The sequence below is a fragment of the Panthera leo genome, chromosome A1, assembly GCF_018350215.1.
Source record: "Panthera leo isolate Ple1 chromosome A1, P.leo_Ple1_pat1.1, whole genome shotgun sequence".
Lineage (NCBI taxonomy): Eukaryota > Metazoa > Chordata > Mammalia > Carnivora > Felidae > Panthera > Panthera leo.
Window position 1 is genome coordinate 27,052,963 of NC_056679.1, and position 23,549 is coordinate 27,076,511.

At 41.7% G+C, this 23,549-nt stretch overlaps 1 protein-coding gene across 2 annotated transcripts in view; it reads left to right on the top strand.

The window, feature by feature from the left end:
- The window catches only part of ENOX1 (ecto-NOX disulfide-thiol exchanger 1), a 271,832-nt gene that overhangs the window by 60,933 nt on the left and 187,350 nt on the right, over positions 1 to 23,549 (top strand). For both annotated transcript variants that reach the window (XM_042924563.1, XM_042924649.1), the window contains exons 3-4: positions 2,859 to 3,002; positions 3,868 to 4,005. In XM_042924563.1, the coding sequence (XP_042780497.1) occupies positions 2,859 to 3,002; positions 3,868 to 4,005 (282 nt within the window). The remainder of the gene's footprint in view (positions 1 to 2,858; positions 3,003 to 3,867; positions 4,006 to 23,549) is intronic.

The following is a 23,549-nucleotide window of genomic DNA, read 5'->3' on the forward strand; positions in this document are numbered from 1 at the left end:
GCTATAATTTTTTAACTCCCCACATCTCTGTGTGTAAGTAAACACCATTAACATGATCAATCTTTTCTATAGTTTAGAAATAAGAAAACTAAGGCAGAGAAATGGATTTGAATGATAAATTAAGCATTATGGCTTTGAGTCATGTAAAGAGGCAGGTATTCAATAGGAACGATAGATGTTAGGAGAGTATAAAAATTACTCTTGCAACCATTCATAAATTACTAGGTAGTAATTAATTTAAAATATCATCTTTCTTCCAAGCATCAAGGAAATTTACATTTCTTTAAAAAATTGCCTGGCTTCCTTGAGACTCTTGGAAATGCCTAAGAGGTGATACAACTTACTGTGGAGTCACCATTCTAGGTACATGGCAGCTACATGAAGTTGTATGACATTGAAACCATTGGTTGGTAGATTGAAGGCATGTAATAAATTAAGTGTCACAGAGTCTCATTAGGGGATAAATTCAGGTTTCCATCTTACATCTTGCCAACAAAGCAATGACTTTTTTTGTTTGTTTTTTATTTGTTGTATGACACGGTAACAGTTCATTACTGTTCCCAATGGAACAGCATTAGTTTAGGGTAGGCATGAAAGTGTGGGTGGGCACTATGGGCCCCTGGGACGTTTGATGCCCCCATGTGACACTATAATCACTGAGGAGAAAACTGCCTTTGGAACAGACAGTTATAGAGCCATGGAAAGCTAACGGCATCCCTAAAATACTGTTGCAAAAAGGCAAGGAAACATGACAGGTCAGGTACCAGTTGTAAAGCCTACAAAGTAAAGGGATGTTCTTTGATGTAATATTCCAGAACTGCAGACTCGTTGGACAGAAAGTTGTGATTAATGCCCATTTGGAGAGAACCCAGGCTGGAAGGAAGCCAGCCAACTAAACTTCATTTAGGGAGATAAGTAAGACAAATGGTGACCTTGCAACGATCTGAAACAACTCTACTCCATGGCCATTTGAGCAAAAGAATGAACAGTCTAGCCGGACTCTGCTGTGGTGATCTGAACTGGTTGGAGGTAGACAGGGGAAAGTGCTGTGAGGTTTCATCATAGAAATATGGCTGGTGTGTGGGTAGCCAAAGGGCAGACATTTAGATCTGTTATGTATTTGTTCCTGAGTTCATTTTCTATGGTGAGAACGTTGTCTGATGGCATCCATTGCCGTGGTGAATAATTGATTCACCACAAGTGAACAAGGTCTCAATTCATTTGAGTAGTAGAGTTTTTGGGTTTTTTAAAATTTTTTAATGTTTGTTTATTTTTGAGAGAGAAACAGAGCATGAGTGGGGGAAGGGCAGAGAGAGAGGGAGACACAGAATCCGAAGCAGGCTCCAGGCTCTGAGCTGGCAGCACAGAATCCCACGTGGGGGGCTCAAACCCATGAATTGCAAGATCATGACTTGAGCCAAAGTCGGACACTTAAACTGAGTGAGCCGCCCAGGCGCCCCATGGGTAGGTGAGTTTCATTGCAAGGTATAAAGCATTTGTCTTGAGTGCAGTTTGCTCTCAAAGTTGGAATCGTTTTCTATTGAATGATGATGTATCATCTGCCAACAAGCTATTGGAAAATATTCCCCACCATCTCATGTGCCCCTCCGGTCGAGGGCTAGGTGTTTGTGGAGACTATGGAAACAATTTGCTATCACCCACCTATTCCTTGAAATACTGAAATCTGAGCTTCCATTTGAACTAAACTTATACTCATAAAGTGTGCACTAGACACACACAAACAGACCGTCACATCTAATTCTAAAATACCCAATAACGTGGGTTAGAAAAACTTCTAAGTTTATACCTAAATAAAAAGAAATCATTAAACTGTTACAACAAATCCACTTAAAATTCAAACTTCGCAGATCCCACACGTAAGCGGTATGTTTTGCCTTTCAGTTTTGAACTGCCGAATGTGCACTTAAAATACGTGTGCATGAAAAACACTCTGTATGTATGAATGCTATGTTTTTGCATTTTTAAGGGTGGGGGGAAGGTTATTTTATAAATAGCGGGCTATAGAGGGACCCTTTCCTTGGCAGCTTTATTTAATGCTTTATTATTTGTTTTTACTAGAAGGGTGCTTTGGAAAGTTTAACAAAAATATGTGCATATAGATGTTTGTGTGTTTGCGTGTGTGCGTGTGTGTGCGTGTGCGCTGTGAGGCTAGGGAAAACCCAGACCCAACAAACTGTGGCCTGTTCAATTTATCTTCATAGAAATAAAAGAAACAACTGTGTCTCTTTGCTGCCCCAACATCCTCTCCATCTTCTTTTATGAGAGGCGCACTATTCTTTCCCTCTGCCTCTGCTGGCTATTGTAATCTGGGCGCACTCCTTTACCAGCTTCACGGCGAATAGCTCCTTGCTTTTCTCTTCCTCTGCCCTCCATTCCCCCCCCTCCCCGAATACATTTCACAGACGACCGTCTTCCAAAATAACAACATCAATTAATTTTTTAACTTAAAGAAAATCATATTTAGCCCCGAGTCTGCCCTCTCCATTGATGTGTAGTGAGTGGAAGAGGCTGTGCCGGGGCTGATAAGCCCCGTCTGTGAAGTCTCTTCAGTAGGAGGCAAGGAAGGCCCTGGCCGCTTGCACAAGGGGCTGCTTATTCAGGCAGCGTGGCTCTAGGTGAGCTGACAGCTGGCCCGCCCAGCGCACCCAGGGCAAACCTAGGCAGGGACCGGCTGGGCCGCCCGGGGCTCAGGAAGCAGCCCCTCCCTGAGTCTCAGTCTGTGACTGGAAGTTGTCCTTCGTTGTTCATTGGTTTTTGCCCAGACAACAGTGTTTTCCTCAAAGGCTCCCTCAGCTAACTGTCGTGATCTCTCACCACCCTCCTCTCCCCTTTTGCAGAATCCGATGACCTCCGTGGGGAACCTGCACTCAGCCATCAGAGCGCACCTGCCCCCAAGGATGCTCATAGTTCAGTCGTAGATGCAGGTGGCGTGGAAAGCATCAGCCGGTGTCCCCAGCAGCTTCCTCAGATGATGGCTGCAGGTAAATGCCAGTGGCCCGCCCAGGACACAAACAAGGCGTTGTGAGTTCTTAGGGGAAGAGCTTGCCTGGCCGTGAAAATAGGCATTGAACCGGGAACCTGGAATCCTTAAAGAAACCGGGCCATGGGACTAGCATACATCAAAAATCATTAAGTCAAATTTCACATGTTTTGCTGAGTTTTTGTTTTTTTTTTCTGGCCCTGTGCTCTTTGTTTTTAATGTTATTTATTTGTTTATTTGGTTTTGACGAAAGTCTTGAACTTATAAGAAATATTTTGGAAGAGTCATCTTAAGCAGACACCTGCATTTCCATAATGGAATGATACAAAAAGCTTAGAAAGGAAAGAGTATGTTACAAGGTAACCCTGATAAATTCAGTTAGGACCGAACTGAGTCGCTGCTTGGCGACTGTTTTTAAAAATTCTGTTAAATAGCTGGAAGGTGTGCCTGCTCCAAAATTCTACTCAGAAATAGATGATGGCGTTTATTTTTAGTCTACTGAACCAATTGACTTTTTTTTCCCCTTACCAAAGGAGTGGTCCTGTTCTGCCTCTCCACCTTAGAACTTAACTCATGTTGTCTCACTAAGAGAAAGAAGCAGTTCCTCCATTTTTTTTCCAGGAGTGCTTCCTTAATGGCATGCTGTGTGTAACACAAACTACATGTCATTAAGTTTCCTCCCGGAATGTATTTGGAAACCCTTTATGTTTACGTCTGGAGAAAACATTGCTGTAGATTACAGTGCTTTATTTTCGCGTGGTTGGGGAATGTGCTAAGTGAAGTCTCGCATCTCTAACAATGTGATCTCCTTTAAAACAAACACTCTTGCCTTTTGACTGGAAGTCACAGTTTGTTTTTCCCCGCAGCAGCTGATGGTTTGGGGAGTATAGCGATAGACACAACCCAGCTCAACATGTCCGTGACCGATCCCACAGCCTGGGCCACCGCCATGAATAACTTGGGCATGGTTCCCGTGGGGTTGCCTGGACAGCAGCTTGTGTCTGGTAAGCTTGGGTTTCAAGGTACTTCGCAGCAGTACCAAAGGGTGTTGGTGACAGGTGTCCAGTAATCTACCCACACGCAAGTGTTGAGCATAGTCAACATGGGGCATGTTTATGACTGGGATTTGTCTGGCAGGTTGTGCTTGAGATTCTTTTCCTCATCACCTTGCTCTCCTGCCCGACAGCTATTCTCAGAAAAAGCCATGTGTAATATATATCATCTGTGGCATTGCGATATCAATTTCATGTTTTAAATTGCTAAATAGAAGAGCTAACGTTTGCTTTGTAATTTGCAAAACTCCTTCACCTACATTATGCCATCTGATTCCACAGTCGTCTTTTTGAGGCAGGTGGATATTGTTTGTTTGCTTATGAATGTTCACATTTCAAAGACGGGGAAACAGAGGGCCAGCATTCAGGTGGCTTTTCCAGCACTGCGGTGGCAGAACTAGAAATTCAACTCAACTGACACTAGTCCACATTTTTCCCGTCACTCTTTGGAATCATAATACGATGCATTCAATAGGGAAAATGTTTAGAAATGTCCCCAAGTAGAAGGCCGTTTAAAAGATTTCATCATTTAATTTAATACATCTTTATTGAGGACTTTCCGTGTGCTGTGGAACAAATACTCCAGGGAAGAGAATAGATATATACATACATAAGTGTTCCTGAGGACCATGTCTCCCTAAATTGCAAAGCACAGCAACAACAACAACAACAAAACCCAGCAATTAGAATAATGTGTAGAATCAGGTGCGAAGTGGTAACACAGGCCAATAATGTAGTAATTTCCAGAAGGGTCAATCACTGGGGCTCTAAGAGAAGATATTCTCAGAAGATTAGGACTTGGGCTGTCCGGAAAGATACATAAAACTTGCAGTATCCACTCATTCGCTCATTCGCTCCTTCGTTCATTCAACAAACATTTATTGAGTTACTGTCCTGGTGTGGGTGCTCCAGCTATAAACAAACCAGGCATGGTCCCTGCCCTCCCAGAATTTCCAATGGAGAGGTGACAGTCAGTTATTATGTTATGGTCATTGTTACGTCAGAGGAACAATTCACTTTTGCCCGTCAAGTCAGTTGAGGGTAGATGGTATGCACCAAGTAGAAAGCAGTCGCCATTGGAGAGGTAGTTTCCACCCCCACAAACCTGTGTATTTTGTGCTGAGGTGACCAAGCATTTGTTTGTTTTTGTTGTTGTTTTTATTGTTTTTCAATAGTGGCCATAGATAGGAAATTCTAAACTAGTTACAGTAAGTTTTATGTGTGTGTGTACCTGTACATATATATGTATATATATGTACATGCACACATGCATATATGTGAATATATACATAGGGTTTTTTTTTAATATCACAAGAAAGAACAGGAGAGAAGACAGGAGACAGCGACAAGTGGGAGACAGAAAAAAAGAGAGTCAGATACTGAGTTACAAAACAGTATTCTTAGGATATTTATGAAATTCTCCAAAGTATAAAACTCACGTTAAGTTGAGGATTAGTCTGGTGCGTGCTGTGTATATATGTGCAGCAGTGACGTTTTCTTTTTTTTTTTTTTTTGTCACATGCTGTCTTTGCATTTTTTTAATTTTTTTTTCAACATACGAAATTTATTGTCAAATTGGTTTCCATACAACACCCAGTGCTCATCCCAAAAGGTGCCCTCCTCAATACCCATCACCCACCCTCCCCTCCCTCCCACCCCCCATCAACCCTCAGTTTGTTCTCAGTTTTTAAGAGTCTCTTATGCTTTGGCTCTCTTCCACTCTAACCTCTTTTTTTTCCTTCCTCTCCCCCATGGATTTCTGTCAAGTTTCTCAGTATCCACATAAGAGTGAAACCATATGGTATCTGTCTTTCTCTGTATGGCTTATTTCACTTAGCATCACACTCTCCAGTTCCATCCATGTTGCTGCAAAGGGCCATATTTCATTCTTTCTCATTGCCACGTAGTACTCCATTATGTATATAAACCACAATTTCTTTATCCATTCATCAGTTGATGGACATTTAGGCTCTTTCCATAATTTGGCTATCGTTGAGAGTGCTGCTATAAACATTGGGGTACAAGTGCCCCTATGCATCAGTACTCCTGTATCCCTTGGATAAATTCCTAGCAGTGCTATTGCTGGGTCATAGGGTAGGTCTATTTTTAATTTTCTGAGGAACCTCCACACTGTTTTCCAGAGCGGCTGCACCAATTTGCATTCCCACCAAAAGTGCAAGAGGGTTCCCGTTTCTCCACATCGTCTCCAGCATCTATAGTCTCCTGCTTTGTTCATTTTGGCCAAGCAGTGACATTTTCTATGGTCTGAACATGCGTTGATCCAGACCCCTTTTCCCGAAAGCTTACCCAGGCAGATACTTCCATCTACTAACTCGAGAGTAAAGATTTGCATTTTTCCACCCAAATTTTCCCAACTGCCTAATTGAAATGCTTATCTAGCAGAAATTGCTCTTGTCTCCACCTCCCACTTGTGTCAGAAAATGTTGTGTAACTTCCAGACTAAGCCACAACCTCAATAATTCATTATTTTTTCTTTATGATTTTGAGTCTTGTGACATTTTAACCATGACCAATTTATGATTTTCCCGGCAACTTACCATGAAAAGAATTACAGCCCCTGCTCATTATAGAAGATTTACCGTATCTGCCCTGCATTACGTTCTCTATCTCCTGTACTAGCCAGACTGCTTCAACTGTTTTCGAGCCTCTCAGGGCCTTCCTGGGTGTCCCTTCGTCATTTCTGCATTCTGCCAGGTGAACTGTACTTCACGTGGTTCCTCGGGGCTCCCGCTGACCCCGTTTGTTGACACTTTCTCAGGGTCGGGTTCTGTTTTATTCACTTAGTGTGTCTGCAGTTTCTTCCAGTCTTTTTTCCACGGAAACATTTTCATCACATTAAATACTCTAGTGTGTATTTTTATTAACACCTCCAATTTATTTAACCAGCCTAGTGTTTACATTTAGGCTGTTTCCATTGTTTCACTCTTAGAAGGCAAGTTTGTTTGGAGAATTTAATCTCTTCAAGCACATAGAGAAGCATGTTACCTTTTTTTGTAAAATGGTGATTATGTCTAGTTCATGGGACTGTTGCGAGATTTTAATATGAGAGTTTACATGCGATAACCACATAGCACCTACACGTAGAAAGCATTCATTAACTATTAACTCTTATTCCTTCCTTCCTTTGTTGCTCATTTTTTAAAACAGGTAATATTATGTGAACCATTTCCATGCATAGAGCTTTTCAGCAGTTAGAATTACTGTCCTTGGATAGACTCCTGTATGTAAAACTAGCAGATCACAAGAAATGAACATTTGAAAGTTTCTTGTTAAATGCTGGGCCATTAATTTCCAAAATATGTGTATGTATTTAATATTTATTTGCTAATTTGATATGTAAAGATGGCATCCTATGATTTGCCCTCATTTTTTTTTATATCTACCCTTTGTAAATTATTTACCTCCTCTGTTATTAGTATTTCCTCTTTTGTAAATAGATTACTTTCATACTGTATCCATTTATCACACAGAGCTCAAACCTTTTTGGTTTACATTTGGTTATTTATTATTAAGCATTTTAATCTTTGGAATTCATATTTCCTAAAAACACTTATATAGTCTGTTTTTTTGCCTCTTAATGTTGTTTTTTTTTAAAAAATATGTTTAACTTTTCCTTTATGAGTTCTTTATTCCATTTCTAAATACGAAAAGGCTTGTCCCACCGTAGAAGTTGATATGTATTCCCAGTTTTCTGGGCCTCCATTGGCTTACTTTTATCTTTTTTACCTATCTTTTTTATCTTTTATCAAACATTCCATTCTTATGCATATTTTTATCCCATGTTTGAAGTATCTGTTCTGTACCCCTGATCTATCTTTATTCCAGCACCACATTGTCTCAGTCCTTCCAGCTCTATGGAGTATTTATATGACATCTCTTATGCTCTTTTTACTGGACTGCATGGGTAATGCTGTTTGTTTCTTTCAAGGCAGTCACAGACGGCTGTTTCCTGCTCAGTTCACATGCAGCCGCCTCTGGAATTCTTCGGGGTGCCTGTGGAATGTGAGAGGCAGTCTTTACTGTCTCAGAAGGGGCTTAAAGATTATTTAGTGTAGGCTTCCTTCCAAGAAATCCCCTCTAAAATGTCTCTGACAGGATTATGGAGAGGCTGGATTTTACAAGCACTTGGCCTTCTCCCAATTTCTGATATTTCTAAATGACCAACTACTCTTCCCATGTTTGTTAAAACTGAACTGACACCCAATCCCATTCTCCACCAGTACTTCTGTTTATTGAGAGATTAAAATTATCAGCAAAGGAAGGAAGGCACACATTTTTCACATCCTCTGCTTTTATCAAAAAGTTTTCCCGGAAGATCAGATCACCCACCACTGTCCCATTGCACCTTTCTGATGTGTTATTGTGGCTTCCACAGTTACAGCTCTTCCGTTTCCTTCCCCTCTACCATCCCCCCGTGTTCCCACCATGATTCCAGCCCCATGCTCATGAACTTGCCTGGCTACCTTCTTCCTATCATGTGCTGCTTAAGATCATCATATTGAATCAGTTTCTTTTATCTAAAATATACCATTATGGTGTTTTACTCCAGCCCTAAATCCCATACTTCAATGTCTTGGTTTATCTATAGCATAATATTTACCTCCTTATATTATTGTTTCATGTTTATTTTATTCCTCCTACTTTTAGTTTTGTGGAACTTTTAATTTTGTGCATTTCAACACTTTGTGCATTGATAGAGATCTAGGTTTTCTAAACTGATCTGTTAGAACACCAGTGCCCTGGGGTTGTTAGGTAAAGTGGATGTCATATAAGTATTTATGGGGTCTAATAGCCAAGGCAAACTCTGGGTTTAAAATAGGTAGATTGCGGTTCAGTCAGTTAAGTGTCAGACTTCGGCTCAGGTCATGATCTCATGGTTCCTTGGTTTGAGCCCTGTGTCGGGCTCTGTGCTGACAACTTGGAGCCTGGAGCCTTCTTCAGATTCTGTGTCTCCCTCTCTCTCTCTCTGCCCCTCCCCCACTCACACTCTGTCTCTCTCAAAAAAAATTGAATAAACATTTAAAAAAAAATGAAAACAGGTGGGTTGCAGAGCACCTGGGTGGCTCAGTCAGTTGAGCATTGAACTCTTGGTTCAGGCTCAGGTCATGATCTCACAGTCCCCGAGGTCAAGCCCCACCCCACGTTGGGCTCCGTGCAGGCCATGCGGAGCCTGCTTGGGATTCTCTCTCTCTGCCTTTTCCCCTGTCTCTGCCTCTTCACCCCTCTCTCTCTCAAAATAAATAAACTTAAAATAAAATAAAACAGGTAGGTTGCTTTCTTTGTGAGTTTCTTCAAAGTCTTTACTATGCTCGTATCCAATGTATACTTTCAAAGAGTAGTATGTAGCATGCGGGCTTCCCCAAACTTAATTTAGCTTAAAAAAAAAATCTCTTGGCATCTCATGAGACACCAGAATAGCCATGTAAACCAGATTTCCACCATCAGCTGGGGACATCCTTTTCCACTACCATCCGTCTCTCTATGCTGTTTCTGATATCCTGTCTATGATCTGGCACACGGCTTGGGTTATGTTTTCACTGAATAGTGTTACTACCTAACCTCAGGTTTCCAAATAATTCTCTCGTGGTCAAGAGTTTGCCTAAAGCCTTCTTCCCAGTTTTCTCTGATCCGTGTTGTCACTTTCCAGGAGCCCCCGCCATGGGTGTCATCAGCCCAAATCCGGAATATCAGATCATGAGCCTTGACACCATCTGTGTGACCAGCTGCTCCCTTCCTATATATCCCAGCTTCTTTTCCAAAGTTATGATCATCAGTTGGAAGAGCTGAAAACTCAGCAGCTGAGTCCCCAGTTTTTAAGTTTCTTGCCCAGGACTACATGGGGATTGGTAATATTGCCTGGATATTCTCTGGCCATGAGCTTCTACCTTGCTTTTCTCTAAACTTTTTGAAATTTTATTTCCTGATCTCAAAATCTTCCAACACGATGGAAAACGAAAACAAAAGAAGACTCTGAGCATCATCGTTTAGAGAGCCTCGCTATTACACGCCAGGCTGTCTGTATCCCCTTAAATCATGCCCGTGTCAGGGAGTGCCGCCAGTAACACATGAAGGGACTAAAGAAAGGAAGTTTGCTGGCTTGAGTATTATTGTCCTCTTAAAAACAAGTACGTAGGGCAGTTTATCAAAAGAAAGCCCATCTGCGTATCTCTCCTTAGCTGTCGTTGACTTTCATTGGTAGATATCTTTTACCCCAAATGGCTTGACATGCCATTTGTGTTATCTCAAATACGTGTTCTGAAAAGGCATCGCACTTCCCTATTAGCTATGGAAAGACTTTGTCCAAGACAGCGCCACACGCGTTATCATAAGGGATTAACTTAGAGCCCGTAAAAGACTTCTTCCCTCTTACAAGTATCTGTGAACACGGATTGTCCCTTGGCTCGCACCTGTTTCTTCTTTAAAAGCTTTGAGTTCACCGTCACTGCTTCTGTTACTGCCAGAAGTTGAGAAGAGATCAACTTTAAAACTCATGGGGAGGCCAGGTTGGGCTACAGTCCTCTCTTTCCCCTCTTCCATTCGCTGATGCTTCCACTCGTTTTAATTCCTCTCTGCTGGCTCAGAATATTTTTTCTGCTTTCCTTCTTGGGTTGGTTAATCCTCCCAGGAACACCTTGATCCTCTTTAATATGCCCAGATATGAGGAGGCATGTGTTAAATCCTTTCATCTCCTGGAGCATTGCTCTTAACTGGGATTTATTGATCCAGACATTGTGCCAAATGCTGGGAATAGGGAGACATAGACCTTTCAGCGCCTAGCGGGAGAAACAGAGAAGAGTGAATAAGCTAATACAAATCAACATGATGAGTGGTTCTGCCACCAGGAGATAAAGGGTGCTATAGGATGTCACCAAAGAGTGTTAAGCAGGGACTAGTGCGATTAAAGTTGCATTTTAACGGAGAACTTTTGTAAGTCCTAGAGAGAATGGATGGCGTGTGGAATGGTTGGTGGCAGGGAGGTCAAAGGGCCATAGCAGTTATGCAGATGCAAGGTACTAACGACAGTAATAATCATGGAAGTGGAGATGGAGAGAAGTGAAGGGACCCATGAGACATTTGATTCTAGAAACAACAGGAATTGATGACTGAGTCCTCAGAATGTTAGGGGAGTCATCAGCAGTGATTCCAGTTTGGGAAATCGTGTAAAATGGTATGGTCATGTGCTGAGACGCAGAAGGCCGGAAGAGAACAGGTTGCGGAAGACGGCAAGATTCTTTTTGCATGTGTTGAGTTTGAAGAACCCATGGAAATGAAATGTGGTGGGCAGTTAGATCTGAGGGTCTAGAGCTAATGATAGAAGGGGAGACAGGGATGTGGCTTTGGCAGTCATAGCACAAGGACGGTCATTGACTCCTTTCTCCCCTAGTCATACTTTTGCTGTGAAATTATACATAAGCCCTCAGCTGCTCATGCAGGTGTCAGTCTAACCTACAACTGAGTCTCCAAGTATCTGCTTCCTCTGTTTCCTCTCTTTTGACCCACTGGATTCCTATCCATTGGTGGGCTCCAAGGTTTGCAATTGGAGAAGTAGTCAGAGATTTAAAAAATGTAATCTAAGAATCTATTCCTGAAACCATCTCATCAGTTTACAGAGACACTCAGATGGTCTTTCTGTTGATAAACCATCCTACATACTTGTTTTTAAGATGAGACTAACACTTGGGGCGCCTGGGTGGCTCAGTCAGTTAAGCGTCCAATTTTGGCTCAGGTCGTGATCTCGCAGTTCGTGGGTTCAAGCCCCGCGTCGGGCTCTGTGCTAACAGTTCGGAGCCTGGAGCCTGCTTCGGATTCTGCTCTCCTTCTCTCTCTGTTCCTCTCCTGCTCACGCTCTGTCTCTCTCTCTCTCTAAAAAATAAAGTTAAAAAAAATTTTTTTAAAAGAGAGGAGAATAATACTCAAGCCAGCAAACTTCCTTTCTTTAGTCCCTTCACATGTTACTGGCGGCACTCCCTGACACGGGCATGATTAAGGGGATACAGATAGCCTGGTGTGTAATAGCGAGGCTCTCTAAACGATGATGCTCAGAGAGTCTTCTTTTGTTTTTATTTTCCATCTTGCGGGAAGATTTCTCATTATCAAACATCAGAAAACAAATAGGGCCCTCGACTTAGATTTCACAATTTATGTACCCGATTACATGTATTCCTGACAGCTCAGTTGCACATTCCACAGTTATCTACCCTCTCTTCCCCAGGACATTAGAACAGTACATTGATATGTCCGCTCATTCCCCTACCGTATTACAGAAGACTCAAAATGTACAACACATTTTACAAGGCCCTAGAGAAACAGCAGTTTATATGACAGACAAGCGACATTCCTGTGGAGCATTCATATTTTTTAAAGAAGCAGATGCGTAAATGCCTGTTTCACGACAACAACAGTGGGGTGTTACAGTAAGAGGGATTGGGAGCCCAACTTCGCTTGGAGGCATTAGAGGCTATTCAGAAAAGTCCCTCCAAAGAATATTTAGGCTAAGGGCCCAAAGATGAATTCAAGCTTACCAGGTAGCAGGAGGGGAGAAAAGGGGAATCCGGGAAGCTGAGAGAATTCTAAAAGTATAAAATGCCCCGTGCAAAGGCCTGGGGCAAGAGGAGCTTGGCTCTTGCAAGGAGATGAAAATGGGATGTGTGTGGGCATACATCCAAAAGACTGCTGGAAGTCCAGAAAGAGATGAATGAGGTAGACGGCCTGGAGATACGCACTTGGGGCCAGAGTACCGAGCACCTCCCACCCGCCAGGCATTGAGGGGTGCCTCAAGTGCTAAGGGGAAACATGGCTGTCATCCGTCCTAGGGCTCTCATCCCGATGCTCGGTACATGACGTGTGTGTCTACGGTATTTCTGGAGATGAGCGAATTTGTAGCAAATTGTTTCCAAAAAATATTTGCTTCTTCCTGTGCTGTGTGCTATATAAGGTAATTGGTATCGCTTAAAACGAATCAAGGCTTGTCCTCAAATCACTCTCCACAAGTGACAACAACGTGTATCTTTGTTGACTAGAGATGTCATGAAATGAAAGTCCTTTTCAAATGCTTGCCTAACATGATCTAGTCATTTGAAGTGTAGTCATTTTTCTCCCCCATGCAATGAAGCACATAAATCCACTCGCTTTGTAGATTGACTTTTTCTGAATTATGAATGTGTAATTCTGTTCTTCCTGTCTATGCCACAACAAATATATATATTTTTTATTATATACTAGTTTCCATCTCTTGATTAGCTTAGTCTTTATTTGGTCTGTCATACCCTGGTATACGTGCTACCCAACTAACTCAACCAGCCTTTTGAACTACACTGGTCACTTTCTTACCCTCTAGACTAAAATTAGAGAAAAATATTTTTAAAGAACTGTCTATATTTACACATGTATAGGTATAGTAACTATATGCATATTACATGCAAATATATCACATGAAGATGTGCATATACATCACAAACACACACATTCCCTAATTTTCTTGGTTTCCTTTTCTTCCCCTAGAATAGAGATGCTTTTGTATCTTTAGCGGCAACATGAGCTAAAGGGAAATATTTGCATTCCACAGTGGAAAACGGATTGTCTCCTGCTCCCATAGTAGACATTCTAATGCAGCTGGAATCAGGAAGAAAGATCAAACAGTTAAATTCCTGTATTAAAATTAATTTGTATGTTCCTATCCAGCGTGCACACACATACACACATACAGGCACATTACCATATATTGCATTTTTGTTTTCAGTTAATGTCAAACCCTTTTATTTGTAAGTATGGAATCATCGTGTAGTGACTTCTCATTTACGCCTTGTTTCCTTTTATTGGGCTGGACCTTATCATTTACTGTGTGTTACACACCATGTTGTTGAGTGGTAGATATATTACACTGTGTACTTATATAACTAGGCTATCGTTTATCTAATAGACTGTGCTAGGCTATCCATTTATATGGGCAAGAATCATATGTTTCATCTTTGTCTTTCCTCTGTCATCAAATACGGAGATGGGTGCTCAGTAACCATGTAGTGGAATGCATGTCTGGGTGGATTCGTTTATATAAATAACTACATAAAGATGTATACATTCTGGAAAAGTTACTTTTACCTGGTCCTTAGACTGTTCTAAAGTATAGCTTTTATGTTTTTAATCATGGTTAGATATGAAGGGTAGCCACAACCATCAGCCCCTTATTTGACATCTGTGATTTCTTTTTCGAGTAATTGAGCATTATCTTTCCAGATTACTTCTTTTCTTTTAAAAAAAAAAATGTATCTTCCCCATCTCTCCTTATCATGCTTATGCTTTTATTGACCTTCTTGTACATATGGATGGGGTATATGATAGCTGTTTTAGTGCACTTATGTACTAATTCTGTTGTCTGTGATCTCTCTAATTGTCTTTCTGTTGGTCCTCATGATAGATCATATTTTCCTGCTTCTTTGCATGCCTAGGAATTTTTCGTTGGATGCCAGACATTGTAAATTTTACCTTGTTAGGTGCTGGATTTTTTTTTAAATTTCCTTAAATATTTTTGACATTTGTTCTGAGATGCCATTAAGTTCCTTAGAAATACTTTCATCCTTTCAAGGCTTGCTTTTTAGCCTAGGTAGGTGGGTCCGGAGCAGCCTTCAGGTAGACTAAAGATAATTTATGCCACTTCTGAGGCAAGATACTTCCAGAAACACTACTCTGGTATATTAAGAGTTATCCTCTCTGGCTACTGGAAACTGGATCTGTTCTCAGCCCTTTTGTGAGCCTCAGAATCATCTCCACCTGCTCCTTACCCACAGTTTTTGCCTCAGTCTTGGAATCTCCTTCGCAGACCTGATCAATACTCAGCCAAAGACTTGAAGGGAACATTCTGAAGATTTTCAGAGCTATCTTTCTGGTTAGGGCCTTTCTCTGCAGTGCTCTTCCCTATAATTTCCAGCTGCCTTGGCCTCCCAAACACTGAAACTAAGGTATACCTCTGCCTCTGTTTGGGTTTCTCTTGCTTGAGTTAAATCCTGGAAACTTTCTAGACAGTAGACGGGGACAATCATAGCTTTTACTGTACCTGTCTCCCTTCTCTCAATAATCATTGTTCTGTACTTGATGTTGTCCATTGCCCAAAAACTGTCATTTCATATATTTTGTCTGACTTTCAAGTTGCTTCAAGCAGGAGAATAGATTCTATCACTGTTACTTCTTCATGGCTGGAAACAGAAGTTTTCAGACAAAGTCTTTTTAAAGTGTGTGTGTGTGTGTGTGTGTGTGTGCGCGCACACACACACACGCATGCCCTAGGGACATAAACAGTGTAAATCTCTGGCTATGATATGAATGACTTTTGTAGGGATGCAGAAAAAGGTGGTAATAAATCCACCAATTCCTGAATACCTAATATGTACCAAATACAGTAAAACATCTAGCTTCATTTAATCCTCTGCTAGCTAAATATTATTAACCCCATTTCATAGATAAGGGAACTGAGCTTGGGTGATGTTAATTAACTTACCCCAGGTTATTCACTTAGAGGGAGGTAGTGCTGGAATTGAAATACAGGTCTATCCACCTAAGCTGTTTCCACTATATCAGAATTTGGAGAAAAATCACTGAAGCAAGATTTCCTAGATTTTTGTCTCAGGCCAGCACTCTCTTTACACTTACAAATATCTTAGGTGGAAATATATCATTGAGGGGGGGAGGAGGAGGAGGAATCATAGAGATTTTTTTATATCACATTAAAACTTTAAAATAGCAATTATTTAATTTTTATGCACATCATTTTTCAGGGTACTTAAAATCCAGAGATTTCCAGGGCACCTGTGTGGCTTAGTTGGCTAAGTGTCCGACTCTCAATTTCAGTTCAGGTCATGATCTCACAGTTGGTGAGGTCAAGCCTGGTGATGGGCTCTGTGCTGACAGCACAGAGCCTACTTGGGATTCTCTCTCCCTCTCTCTCTGCCCCTCCCCTACTCGTGTGCACATCCTCTTTCTCCCTCTTAAAATAAATAAACATAAAAAATAATAATAAATCCAGAGATTTCCATTAAGCCTCATGAGTTTAGGACTTATGGTCTGGTGATCTGGAATTGGTACTAACATTTAACCAGGAATAGCTTGGTAATATAAAGTAGACTGTTATGGATAAGACCAGGTAAGTGACCTGCCCCTAGCTAATGTCAGTAACCAAAAATGATCATAAATATGGGGAGATTATATACATTTCAGTCTAAAGGCAAGTAAGAAGGTTTTCCCAAAGGAAAAAAATGACTGTGAGTTTCTCAGCAGTTAACACAGATTAGATGGGCTTGAGTCAACTTAAATATTCACTCTTTGGGAATAACAGAATGCAGAGCAGGTGGGAGCTGGGACACACAGTCCTATAAGATTGTGGTAGAGCATTGGAAAGGGGGTGGATCGTATGGAAAGAGCTGATGAGGGCAAGCAGGGAGTTGGAAGGGTTAGAAGGTGTGAAGGAGAAAAGAACATTAGCCAGTAACATAACTAGGGACCTTTCCATGGTATTTGCAAAAGAAAAATTATTTTCCCTAGAAACTGATGAACTGTCCCTGCAAGAGGCAGATGGTGACTTAGAGCCCGATGTCTTGGGTTTGAGTCCAGGCTCTTTCCCTTGGCCATGTCACCTTGGGCAAATTACATTTAACCCCCCTGAGTTTGTTTGTCTATAAAGAGAGATATAATGGTATCGACATCAGAGAATTGTAGCTTCCAGCATCTGATGATACAAAGTATGGGACATACTGTAGGGATCCAGATATGTTAGCTCCCTTTCCCCTTACTGAACAGCAGTTAGGGAGGAGCAGGGAAGGAGAGAAGAGTGACTTTGGATGACTCCATATTGAAATGCACTGAAAAAGGAAGATTTGGCCCCTGTGAAAAACTGGTTCCCTTGTCCTGATTTTCCTGTGTCCTAGAAGCAGTGACAACCATTCTCCTCTACAAGCCATGTGGAGGCACCCAGATTTGAGTATTATTCTTTGAGTGTTACTCAAAGTATTTTCCACTGATCATCTGTGTCATTATTCCCTGAAATGTAGATTTTAGGGCCACAGACCTTCTGAAACATGAGGCCCTGGAAACTACAAATGAAAATTTGAGAACACAACTCCTTGAAGGACTTTAGGACCTACGTTGGTGGGAGAAGAAGAAAATACCCCATTTGGCCTAGAAATGAGCAGGGAAACTTGTTTTTTTTAATTTTTTTTTTTAACGTTTATTTATTTTTGAGACAGAGAGAGACAGAGCATGAACAGGGGAGGGGCAGAGAGAGAGGGAGACACAGAATCTGAAACAGACTCCAGGCTCTGAGCGGTCAGCACAGAGCCCGACGCGGGGCTCGAACTCACGGGCTGCGAGATCATGACCTGAGCCAAAGTCGGACGCTTAACCGACCAAGCCACCCAGGCGCCCCAAGGGAAACTTGTTTAATACTAAATTTCTGTGGTCTTAACTACAATGCCGTTTTTACAACTGAAAATGTTTTTATAAAGTAGCTGAGACTAAAAGTACCTAAATGGTAGCTGCAGATGCAAATTTAAAAATCATATATTGAGTATCTACAATGCTCAAGCACTGTGCATAATCTCATTTAATCAGACTTCATCTTGATGGGGCTCCTGGGTGGCTCAGTTGGTTGAGCATCTGACTCTTGATTTCAGCTTAGGTCACGATCCCAGGGTTGTGGAATCGAGCACCACAATGGGCTCCGTGCTGAGCACCGAGCCTACTTAGGATTCTCTCTCTCTCTTTCTCTCTCTCTCCCCACTGCCCCTCTCCCCCACTTGAGTTCTCTCTCTCTCTCTCTTTATTTCTAAAAAAACAAAAATAAAATAAAACAAAACAGAATAAAATAAAATCAGGCTTTATCTTGAAGAAGATGTCTTGGGCATTGAGACACATATCCTTGAGCTATAATAAACTGCACTTTCCTCTTCGTCAGGGATATCTGCTTGTTATCACAGAAGTCACAGTTTTGACCTTGAAGTTTTACTTTGGAAAGTTTATGCCTGTGGGGCAAAGGGATACTTTATTCTAAAGGGGAAGGAGAAATACTATAGTCTTCAAGTTCGCTATGTCTTCCAGCCACAAGGGCGTCTTTAAAGAAATATTCCTCCCCTTCCTGGATGGGACTCTTGTGACCTCCATCAGTTAATGCCTCCTAGTCATTTATTCTATCTCAGCAGGAAAAATAAGCCTCAACACTCTAATGTGAGGCAGCTAAAGCCTCCACAGGGGACCCTCACACAGAGTGAATCATTGCTGACGAGGTTCTAACCAGAGACATTTTTATGAGCTGTGCAATCACTCAAAAATGCTCATTTTATATTTTCAAAACTTAGTGGCCTCTATCTCGGAAACTGTGTATTTGAGAACATCTTTTTGAAGTTGTTCATCCCCAGCTGTGAGAAAATACTGCCTAGTCATGGGTTGGGGAAAAAAGCAATTGAGAGAAATAATAGAGGAAGGCGATGATTTCATCCTTGTCTGGATATCTATGTCATCCTCACTGGGACTTGGCTAAGAGAGAGGCAGGCCAGAGGCGCTGTGGGTCGCAGGAAGGAGGAAGGAGCCCAGTGGGTCACAGGCCCTTACTGGCCAGAGAAAACCAGGAAGGGCACAACGGTGTAAGAGAAGCATATGGGAAACAGAGTTCCGGGGCCCTGGAAGCTTGGTGTTACTCTTCCTCCGCTCTGCCACATGGTGGCCACGTGACCATGGGCCAGTCGCACAGATTATGAGGGCCTTGCTATGCCCAACTGTCAAAGGAAGGTGTCTGGGGTTCCTTAATGCTCTGAAATTCTGTAATTCAGGAAAACCCTAAAAATCAAGAATGTGAGACATTAATATGCGCAATGCTAAAGTGACTAGCATCCAGTTAATATCTTGAGGAAATAAAGCAGGATAATAACTTTGAACAGGAACTGCAGGAAGAGTATCTCTATAATTAAGGTGATCTTTTTTGGTGGAGACGGTGTTTTTTGTTTGTTTGTTTGTTTGTTTGGGTATTTGTTCCTTAATGGATCCAGAGAGCACCTGCAGAGTTAATCACACACATAGCCACCCGAGTCATGTAGGAGAATCATCGTAAGGAACTTGAATCTTTCTAGGCTTTAAAGAAACAAGTTGCAAGAGAGGGCAAGACATACTCCTACGAGTGTCAGGGCCTTTGACACAGCAGTGGCATCTGCGGAATAACCAGTAACCGAAGGCAAACAGGAAGCTGAGCAAGAGTGTAGATGCTAGAAATTGGAGAGTCTCAATTCAGTCAAGCTCAGGAAGAATGTGAGACGTTTCATATCTGCTCTTCCTGTCAGTGTAAAGGAATGGGCTAAAGACCATATGAAATCTTAAGTGAGCGGTCTTGTTTGTTTTTACGTGTAATTCCAAATCTGCTTCGTGAATTCATAGTTCCTTCGAGAAAATCGGGGGACTTCGTAAAAATAAGAGGAGGAAGGATGCAGGAATGTGCATTTGCTCACCTACCTCTCTCCTTGCAAAGCTCTTGCTGTTCCCCAGAGCCTGTGATCAAACCGAGGAAAAGAGCCAGTGCAACATCTGTTCCTTGCTTTGCTAAGTCAGTGTGTGATGGGTCCTTCTTTGAATGAGTAAATTAAGTGGTCTGTTTTAAACAGCCTCCTGCTGGGCTGCATGCTTAGGAAGGAAAAGTAAATAAGGCCACGCTTATTCCCGTCATGTTCATGAGAACCTGAAAACAAGACTTGGGGCAAAATAACTGAAACACGGATAATTAAAAATGTAGTATGATATGGCATCCATTATATGGGAAGATGATAACACCAACTCAGTAGAAATAAGATTTGGCAGTTAGAAAGGTCTTGAATAGTAGCCTATCATTCTGATATTTAGTGTGTAATTTTTCTGAGAGATTTCAGATAGGATATTTCATTTAAACCTTAATAATTTGCTCTACAGTGGCAGGTGTGTCTTACACAATTCCCGTGCTCATGGCAGACGTTGCTAACGTGATTATCAGCCTTCTTTCCTACCGTAGTAGGATATGTCCTTATATCCCGGCATGGCGCTCCAAACAGCCAACACCAGTAGAAACGTGAAGGAGACTTTCTGCTACCCCTGATCTTTCATTTTATGGATGAGGAGATAAAGGTCTGCAGAAGGTCTAGTTAAGTTCTACGGAACAATGTATTTTGACTGTTTCCTCCAGTTTTGATAGGCTTGAGAGGAAGACCTCAGGGTCTCTTGCCTATCCCCTTCCATGCATGGCGAAGAACATGCCAAGTTTAGGAGTGCCCTCATACTTTTTATTGAAGGAAATTGACTGGTTATAAGGGAAAACAACTAAACTCTAACCTTGGCTGCTTATGCAGAAGAGTTAACAGTTTTATCATTTACTGGAAGAAATGTATGTACTTTAAAGGAAAAGCCTATTAATAATTTCACATGGCAACCGAAATATTGGTAAAATTAATGAAGCACGCTCATTTCTTCACATTTAGAATCAGTCTCCCTAACTTTTCTTTGTTTCGTTTCTCATTTTTGTTACTCTTTTCCCTTTGAGACCATGCGCATTCATCCTTTCCTTATGGTCTGTTTATCCACCCGCCATCCATCCATCCCTCCATCCCTCCATCCATTCTTTCTTTCCTTCCTTCCCTCCTTTCTCCCTCTCTTTTCTCTGTTCTCCTTTATTCCTTTCCTTCTTTCCTTCCATACTTGTTGGTCACCTTTCACTGTGAGAACTAAAGTTATTTCTATCTCGTGGAGGTCATACTCTGACAGCGGAGAAAGATAATAAACACCTTAATACATATATATTGTAAATTGCAACAATTACTATGAGTGACTAGTAGGTTACTACAATGATAGAGAACACAGGGGGGACCCACCATGGATCTTAGTACAATCAGAAGAAGTTTTCCTCTGGAGACAAAACTCCAGCTCAGATGGCTGAGGGTGAGAAGGAGTCAGCTCTGGAAAAGAGGGGAAGGAAGAGTGTCTGAGAGGATGCTAAAGACAGAAGGGGTTTGACTTGCTTGAAGAACTACTGTAGGGCCAGTTTAGCGGATGGGATGGAGACTGGTGTGAGAGGCGTTTGAAGATGGGGTTGGAGGCCCTGAGAAAGAATTTGGACTTAATTCTAAGATGAACCGAAGGTCATACGTTCACTCGCTCACTCAACAGAGGGATCCCATGGTTGAACTTGAATGTTAAGAGAGAATGGATCTGAGATGGGATGGAAGTGGAAACAATGGAGTCATCAAAGAGGGCAATGCAAGTCTGGGCGCTGGCTCCAGTGTGGCTTCAAGTAGGAGGATGATAGGTCGAAGAGGGGAGGACATATCTGTGACATATTTTTGAGGTTGAGGCCTCAGGACTTTCTGATTAGATGAGAGAGGAATGAGAGAGAAGGGAGAATCAAGTTGAATCGCAAGTTTCCAGGTTTGGCACAACTGGGTAGATGGCGGCGGCATTTCCTGAAATGAGCCCCACAGGAAGAGCAGATATAGGGAGTATCACAGTCAGATCTACGCGTCTGAGGTTTGTGCTCCTGTGAGCAATCTAAGTGCTGATGTGAAGGAGGCAGATATTCATGCCTGGCACTTGTGTGCCAGACTTCTGCAAACACACGTATCTGTGTTTGTCCACATGTAGAACATGGTCTGTGTTCTACACCATGTATATGAGGGAAGTGGCATAAAGATAAGAAAGGGAGGCAGGTGTAAGAGCAGGTTTTGAACATTTCCAGCATTTGAAATTCAGGAAGAAGATGGGGGCACCTGGGTGGCTCAGTCAAGTTAAGCATCCGACTTTAACTCAGGTCATGATCTTGTGGTTGGCAGGTTCGAGCCCCACGTTGGGCTCTGTGCTGACAGCTCAGAGCCTGGAGGCCACTTCAGATTCTGTGTCTCCGTCTCTCTCTGCCCCTCTCTTGCTCGTGTTCTGTTCTCTCTCTCTCGCAAAAATAAATAAACATTAAATTTTTTAAATTAAAATAATAAAAAATAAAGTTTGGGAAGAAGCCATAAGGGGCTTGAGAAGAAGAAACAGCCAGAAAATTAGAAGGAAAACAGAAATGCGCAATATCGTATGAGCCAGTATCTTGGCCACATCGTAGAAAGATTGATTGCTTCTGAGAGGTCAAGTGAAAAGACTATATAGTGAGGGAGATCATTTGGGTAGAGTTGTGGAGGTAGAAACCAGGTTTGGGAGTTAAAGGTTGAATGATATTTTATAAGGATCAAGTGAGATGGTGCTTAGGGAGGCCCTTTGAAAAGCTAAACAGGGCTACACAAAGAAAATAGATTATTCTAAGTAATAGTACCTCCATGATATTAATGGATTCACTATTTGTCATTTTTGTTTCATATTTAAATTTGGACCAACTACTTAACCCCCTTCCAAAAAGGGGGAAAGGAAGAAAAAGAATAATGACAGATGAAAGGCAGAAACATCTGGTAGGGTCAACTCTTTGAAGATGTTTGTCTAGAAAGGGAGCAGGTAAATTGAGAGGTACTTGAGGGGAATATGGGCTCAAGAGAAAATTTAAGACAAACTGGGACGATGATACACTTTTGGAAGCAGACCCTTCGATAGGAAGAAGTCTTTGGAGATGTCATGTGAACGTAAAGGAAGAATCCCAAACCTCCTGATTTGGGTAAAGCTTTCCTTTGCATGTTAAAAGTCGTGACACTAAAGTGCAGAAAAATAGTGAACCTTGGGTCTAGGATCAAATAACAAGCCACCGAGAGGGAGGGTCTTAAAACACAAAATGAAATACACTATTGATTGACAGTCTTGTCCTTGCCAAAATTTTGTATATAATTCCTGAATTTTTACAGACGTTTTCCTCAATAAATAAGAGAATGATTACATGTGCCCACAGAAGATAGTATTGGACACAGCCATCTGGTTCGACACCACTTCTCTCTTCTGAGTAATCTCCCCTCTGAAGAGTTAAGTTTCCATGTCTAAAGCTCATTTATTTACCTTGATTTCCTATCTTTGTGCTGTAACTCATTCTAAATATTTACTTTGGCTAATCAATGGATTATTGTGAGGCCCATTGCAGTTCACATGGCTTTTGGAAATGACGAGAGTTATTATTTCTCCTGCTGTGAAATAATAATGCCTCACCTCCCTGTTGGAACCTGCTGTCCGAGTACATGCAATACTTGTGAATAATAGATCTCTCACAGTCCTCACCTCCTTTTAAGCATTCACGCTGCATCTTATATTTGCATACAAGTTATTTTTGCTTGTTCTTGCTAGGTCACATGGTAGGTCAGAGAACCAACAAATCATTTCTCTCTCTCCACCCTCTCTCCTTCCCCTCTCCACCATCCCACTTCCAAATGTAGTGCAAGCAGTGTTGTTTGTAATCCTGCAGGAAAGAATAGGCCAGCCCAGCCATTACTTCCCCAGACCCTAGTGGTTTGCTTCCATGAAATACAGTTCCACGCCTGAACAAAGAGGTATTTGCACATAAACAAGATGAC